At 36.3% G+C, this 7,453-nt stretch overlaps 1 protein-coding gene across 1 annotated transcript in view; it reads left to right on the top strand.

Annotated features, from left to right (window-relative positions):
• Trim24 (tripartite motif containing 24) overlaps positions 1–5,235 on the top strand; it is a 93,234-nt gene extending 87,999 nt beyond the window's left edge. Inside the window, exons 17-18 of the mRNA XM_013021552.1 lie at positions 1,672–1,821; positions 3,026–5,235. Coding sequence (XP_012877006.1) covers positions 1,672–1,821; positions 3,026–3,235 — 360 coding nt within the window. The 3' untranslated portion in view covers positions 3,236–5,235. The remainder of the gene's footprint in view (positions 1–1,671; positions 1,822–3,025) is intronic.
• The last annotated feature ends 2,218 nt before the right edge of the window (positions 5,236–7,453 follow it).

A 7,453-nucleotide genomic window follows, 5' to 3' on the forward strand; every position in this document is an offset into this window, starting at 1 on the left:
TAGCTCAAGTGGTAGAGCGCTGGCCTTGAGCTGAAGAGCTGAGGGACAGCGCCCAGGCCCAGACTTCAAGCCCCACGACCGACCAAAAAAAAAAAAAGATGAACCATTAGTACTCTTCAAACTTTTCCATGAAATAGAAACAGAGGAGGCAATCTCAAACTCTTTTATGAAGCCAATATTACACACATTGCAAAACCAGTAAGGATCCAACAAAAAAGAACTATAAACGAATTTCTTTGATGAACATAGATGTAAAGCTCTTCAATAAAATACTAGCCAGTAGAATCCAGAAACAGATCTTAAAAATCATACATTATGACCAAGTAGGCTTCATCCCACAGATGCAAAGCTGGTCTAACATACACAAATAAATGTATTTTACCACGTCAACAGTCTGAGACAAGAACCACCTGATTATTTCAATAGATGCAGAAAAAGCCTCCAACAAAATACAGCATCCTTTCATGTTAAAAGCTTTGGAGAGGGCTGAGAAGGTGGCTCAGTGGTAGAGAGTTTGCCTTGCATGCATGAGGCCCTGGGTTTGATTCCTCAGCACCACATAAGCAGAAAAAGCCAGAAGCTGTGGCTCAAGAGGTAGAGCGCTAGTCTTGAGCTGAAGAGCTGATCTATGACAGACCAACAGCCAGCGTCATACTAAAAACATTTCCCCTAAAATCAGGAACAAGGCAAGGATCTCCACTCTCCACTCCTCTCCAATATAGTTCTGGAATTCCTAGCCAGAGCAACAAGGCTAGAAAATAAACTATCCACATAGGGAAAGAAGTCAAGCTATCCCTGTTTGCTGATGACATGATGTTTATACCTAAAGGACCCCTAATCTGCTCAAGCTGGTCAGCCACTTTGGAAAAGGAGCAGGAAACAATATTATCCCACAAAAACCAGTAGTTTTTCAGTATGCTAACAATGTACAAGTAGACAGGGAAAACATGAAAACAACAAAAGAGAGAAACAGAAAGGCGCAATGCTCAAGTGCCTCTTTATATGTATATAAAATAATATATATACCGAAACAAGATATGTAAGCAAGAGGCTTTTTTTTCTTGTTCTTAGTTTTTGTGTGATTCTTTGTTCTTTACCTTGTGTATGGTAAATTCCAGTGTACATCTTCAAAAGGGTTGGGAGGAGAGTAAGAACTCGATGGAAAAAGGGTGAAAAAGTGCAGCAGCTCACTGGTCACTGATTAAAGTGAACTATACATCTCATGGGTAAAGACAGGAGAGAGGGACTGAAAAAGAATGAAGGAACAGAAGACACTGATTCATGTAATTGCAATCTCTCTATACATCACTTCTATAATAACAATAAATGCATGCAGCAAAAACAAGTCAAATTCTATCAGAAGTTTTACTGTTCTTTAGCAGTCATTTCTTATTTAATGCTGAGGGAATATAGAATACATTTAAGAGAATATGTGAGGAAGCTTTTTTTTTATTAAAAATAATTGTTTTCTGTAAAAAGTAAAGGATTTGCCAATATGTAGAATGCACTACATGGGTACTTGTAAAAAAAATCAAAATCGGTGCACATTGCCATTGGCTTTCTTGCCAATGACAAAGAAAAGCAACAGAAATCAATTTCATGTCAGTTCTTTACAAAATGTATTTAGGACAAGGCAGAATTTAGTTATTTGTGTTATCTCTTATTTGAAAGGTGCCTGATTATTACAGAATAATTAAAAATCCCATGGATTTGTCAACCATCAAGAAAAGACTCCAAGAGGATTATTACATGTACACAAAGCCTGAAGATTTTGTAGCTGATTTTAGATTGATTTTTCAAAACTGTGCTGAATTCAATGAGGTGAGTGGCGGGGGAGGGCGGGCGACAATGCCGATGTGTGGAAGTAATCTTAAACCAAACACCGTTCAACAAATGGAGAGACCAAGATGTCTGTGATAGAATAGACACCTGAAGGGGTGTTGAGGTCTTCAGGGTATGAAAGAGGTAATTAGGAAGAGTTTATCCAGATTTATGGTAAAAAAAAAAAAAGATGGAAAAAGAAAAAAAAAGAAGCTAACTGGAGACAACTGTAAGAACTGTCATTCCTAGCTTCATATCTTAAAACATAGCACTTCAAGAGCACTGTGGTTCATGCCTGTAATCCTAGCTACTCAGGAGGCTGAGATCTGAGGATGGTGGTTCAAAGCCAGACCAGGCAGAAAAGTCCCCATAAGACTCTAATCTCCAATTAACTATTCAAAAACCAGAAGAGGCACTGTGGCTCAGAGTGGCAGAGTGCTGCAACCAGACCCTGAGTTCAAGCCACATGACCAGCAAAACAAAAACAAACTTTTGATGTTTATCTTGAAATAGTAAGTATATAAGCATATAAAACTAAGTATAAATAAGTATGTACAAAAGTTCTCACTTAAATTTTCTCTTCATCTGTCAGACCGAAGACACTTGTTGGCTTGTCAGTGTTTTGGTTATTCTACAACACCACATTTCTTTTAATTTGTTGTACAACTACCACTTTCATGATTTTGTGCCATTTTATTGATCTTTCTTCAGTAATCCAATCATAGTATTACTACCTCCTTTTTGTGTATATGTGCCAGTCCTAGGGCTTGAACTCAGAGCCTCGGTACTGTCCCTGAGCTTTTTTGGTCAAAGCTAGCACTCTGCTGCTTGAACCACAGCTCCACTTCTGGCTTCTTGGTGGTTAATTGGAGGTTGGAGTCTCATGGACTTTCTTGCGTATACTGGCGTCAAAGTGCAGTCCTCAGATCTCACTTGTTCTGAGTGCTAAGATTACAGGCGTAAGGCATTGGCACCAAGCTAGTCTTTTTTTCTTTCTTTCTTTCTTTCTTTTTTTGTAGTTGACTTTCTCTAGTCTTTTTTTTTAATCTAAGACCAACATTACCACAGCAGAGATTTTTTATTTTTTAATGAAAATGGTCTCTTGGTTTTCATAAACTCACAAGTCAAAAGTGTAAGTGATTACTTTTATTAACTGTCTAAAATGTGGGCTTTCATTTATCAAATTCCTATCTTTCTCCAACAGCCTGATTCAGAAGTAGCCAGTGCCGGTATAAAACTTGAAAGTTATTTTGAAGAACTTCTAAAGAACCTTTATCCAGAAAAAAGGTTTCCTAAACTCGAATTCAGGAATGAATCAGAGGATAACAGATGTAGTGATGACTCAGACGATGACTTTGTACAGCCCCGGAAGAAACGCCTCAAAAGCACCGAGGAACGCCAGTTGCTTAAATAAGTAGCACCATTGGCATATGCTTATTTTTAGATATTTTTTGTCTTATTGTTTCAAAAACAAAAAACATTTGCCATTAATTTAACCTCCTGCAAAGATGAGTTTGTGAGACCTCTGATCTATTTTCATTGTTTACCAGACTTTGGTTTCCTGAAATGAAATTTTTTAACTTATCAAATAAAATGGATGCAAATAAATGGAAGACGAAAAAGATGCAGAAGAAAATGAAGCACGCAAGCAAGAAAAAACAAGCATGAAAGAAAACTAAATGAAAACCTTTTTCCCACCTCTTGAGTGACAGCTACTAGGGAAAGGAAATAGACTTTGTATGACCTCTCCGTTGAAATGTAATATAATTTGAATGTGTGCATTAATCCATTTTTAGATTACAAATGCCACTACCCATTGATTATGGTCCAAGCATATGAATTAGTTTACTGTTCTTAAAAGTACTACCAGGGCTTGGGCAGTAACAAAAGTTCTTTCAACCAGGATGCCAACTGGTATACCAAAAGGGTTGTAGATTAGATATTCAGAAGGATCTAATAGTATATCATGTAATATGGCAACTATATTAAAGAAATCAGGAAAACAAATGTTGATTTTTGCTTTTATTCTTACCTTGTCTGTAGACGTGTTTGGTCTAGCAGGTTTTCAAGGCCATTTTTCATCCATTTCTAGATGTAGATTTTGTTCAGCTTCTTCTCGAAGTAAGAGTGTGCACGTTTGTTTTTGCTGTGTGTCTGTGTGGTTTTTTGGCTTTTTTTCAACTGTGCAGGTTGATCCTTTTATAGCAAGCCTATAGCAGGTAGTAGAACTAACCAAAATATCCAGTAGTGTGTATGAGTGTACCATATTTGGTGTAAGATTTCTTCATTATGTGCCCCTGAGAAACACTAAATACAAGTTGCCCTGAAAAAGGGATACGATTTTGTGTGTGTGTGTGTGTTGGTTTAGTTTTCCTTTTCATCTGTCTATAATTTCGAGTAAAGAGTATGTTTGGTATCTGGGAAGAAATTTGGGACAGAAATTATAGATGAAAGTATTTCCTGAAACTTCTGGTTTCTGTTTGGTGAATTAATTAATTGATTTTTTTTTTTTTTTTAAGAATCAGGACCTCAAATTCCAACTCTGATTAGGCTAAGTTCATGAAGAACTTCGTTTTTATTCCGATAGAGATACAAAAGATCTATCTTTTTGGAACAAGGCAGTTCTTCATGGACCACACCAAACTAACTTAGCTGACACCCAAGTGTTTTATTTTTTTCACTGGGCCTGGGGATTAGATGAATTGTCAGCACAGCAAACTAAATTAAGAGAGAAGAAAGTTGCTAGGCCACATAGACCAACATTTGACAAAATACTTACACATGAATGTGTTCAGTTTGCCACAGTAAACCTTTATTAATTAACACTACAATTAATGTTTGACTGGAGGAAATTTCTCTAAGATGACAGAATAAGAATATAACTGACTTGAATTCTTTGATTCTAGCATCTCACACATTAAGACAAAAAGAACTTGTTTTTTAACCAGCTATCATTTATTGCTTAAAATGGGCAATTTGAAAATATTCTGTGGATAATTGATAGAATTTTCAGATATCACTGGAGATAGAAGGAGAAATTAGCAATGGCTTCTTATTTTCTATATAGACTCGTCTGTAATATGCCAACTATGTATTAATTGTTAAAAAGTCTTAGTAATTACTTTTCCAAGTGTGTTACACCATGATGAATCTTGTGTTATTTTGAATATACAATTGACATTTGTTCTCCAAAGACTATTTGAGCAAATTTTATAGTGACACATAACGCCTTTTAATTGTCTTATTGCTCCTCCAGCATCTTCATTCAACACAGTGCTATGGAACTCTTGCTAATAAGTCTATTATTCATACCTTAGACTACTGCTCTGTTGATAATTTATTCTCCCCTACCTCTACAATTTTTAGAATCATCAGTAGGGGAAATAGAGCCTAAGGAAGTAGAATTCTCTACAGTACATCCATGTGAATTTTTCAAACTGGTATTTTTATTTCACCATTGCCGTCTTTTGCCGAATGAAAGACAGTGAAAACCATTTTTCCTCTAATAGTATAGATTATCATCTTCAATGCAAATGTTTTGGGTTTCTCTCTCCAAATAGCTCTTTTGTAAGAAGTCCTATGACATTAAAAAGTGCCCAGGCCCAGGTGTGTTCCAACTAAATATCCATTCAATTCCATTCTGCTATAAACTAGAAGTTGAGCCTGACTACCCCATGCTCATTTTGAGATCACAGATACTTCAGAATGATCAATGTGATTATTGTGATTATGTGACCACATAAATTCAACCTCAACCCCACTTCGAACTTATGTGGCCCAGTAGATTGGGGACCAAGAGCCCACTGCCAAATGGAACCCTACTTTAGACCATAGCTTATAAGTGGGCAGAGTGTGCTGAAGCCAAGATTATCAGTTCCAACTCAATGACAGCTTTCCCATGTCACAAGTATCTGATTTTTTCTGACATGAAGGAAATCCAAAGGATGTCATGGTCTATGATGGTAGAAGTATGAATGTGTTAAGTATGCCACATTACATGTACAATCCATCTTTGTATCCCCACCTACAATGTGATCCTTGTGCTTTGGATTAATGGGTCCTGCTTGTTTTTTTTATTTTGGGTTTGCAGTTTCCATGGCACACTTGCTTTCCTTTCCAGACTAAACAATAGTCTTTCTGTTGTATGTACCACACAGAAGTTCTTATGTAGTACGACTTACATGAATGCTGTCAAAGGTTAGCTTCACAGTTACTGGGTGAGTATACAGCCAGTTGCTCCTTTTATGAATTTGCATTTCAAAATCCTCTGGTGTTAACAGTGTAAAATCTTTCCTTTTGACTTTCTGGGAGAGACAATGAAAGGAGGAACTTCTCCTTTTGCAGAGACCTGACCCAAAGAATGTAAATCCCCAAAAGTAAGTTGTTGCATGGAAACAAAAGGATTTTATGTTTAAATTAGAAACATACTCATTTTCTGTTTACCTGTATTCAGTATGAATAAGAGGAATCCAGTGATCTGGTTAGTCATTATGATTATGGACATGATCATGAATTCATCTGATTTCTTAACAAGCTCCTCCTTGCAATAATCATGTACATATGTCAACTGTTTTATATAGGTCTGTGTAAATTAAAAATCGATGACTTTACATTTATTGTACCTTCTTCATCTTGGATGGGAACGTGCGATTCACATGCAGGTGACCAATGCTCCTGAGGGGAACATTTGTCAGATCAAAGCCTCTTCATGGAGGTTTTGCATATTGCCAGGGATATCTTTGGCAATAGCCTAAATTTGGTTTTCTTTATTGTTTTGTGTGGGGGCTTTTCCCTCCCCTTGGGAACTGGTGCTTTGAATTTAATAAAAATTAACTTTTGCTCACTTTTTTTACTGTGAATATTTTACCACAGCAAATAATTTTTTTATGAAAACATTGACGATCCAACAGTAGAATTTTACCTATCTCTTCTAGATGTAGTATTGACACATAGGGACAAGCTCCTGGTCCATAAGTAGGTAACACATGTATTTCATTAGCCTTAAAAGATAATCAGTGGGCTGGGAATATGGCTCAAAGTGCTAAAAAAAAAAAACTTGTATATCAATATCCAGTGATGAAAGATAAAAACAGTGGAAGGAACATGGGTGATATCCTCCATCAATATTCCACACAAAGTAGGAGAACTATGCCATGAATTTATTTGCCTGAAAGGGGAAGATGGAGAAAGTCACAGGCTGGAGACTTTTACAGGTTATGTTGAAAGTTCACTACATGACTTTTACCTATAAAGTTTGAAAGGTTTTGATAACTATTCTTTTAAAATTCTGTTTTGAAAAGTTGAGTATTCACTCCATTTTCAATGGGAGATAGTCTACTTGATTCTAAAATTAGTTTTTTTGAATAGAATAATTAAGTTCTAATTTGAGTCCCAAAACATCCTCCTTGGTAGTTAACAACATTCAACCAAGTTCTATTTTGGCACAATCTCAAATGTAGAGAGACAATGAATTGTGGCATGGAAGAGAGGCTATTTTTAACATCTCCACTATTTGTTAGGAAATTTGGGAGTATGAAATCTTTGTTCTTGTTCTAATGCCCTTAACCGCCCAGAAAAGTGTGACAGAAAATCTAATCCAAGAGTTTTCCATTGCAAATGACTAATGAGCACA

Source organism: Dipodomys ordii, unplaced genomic scaffold (assembly GCF_000151885.1).
Source record: "Dipodomys ordii isolate 6190 unplaced genomic scaffold, Dord_2.0 Scaffold56, whole genome shotgun sequence".
NCBI classification, from domain to species: domain Eukaryota; kingdom Metazoa; phylum Chordata; class Mammalia; order Rodentia; family Heteromyidae; genus Dipodomys; species Dipodomys ordii.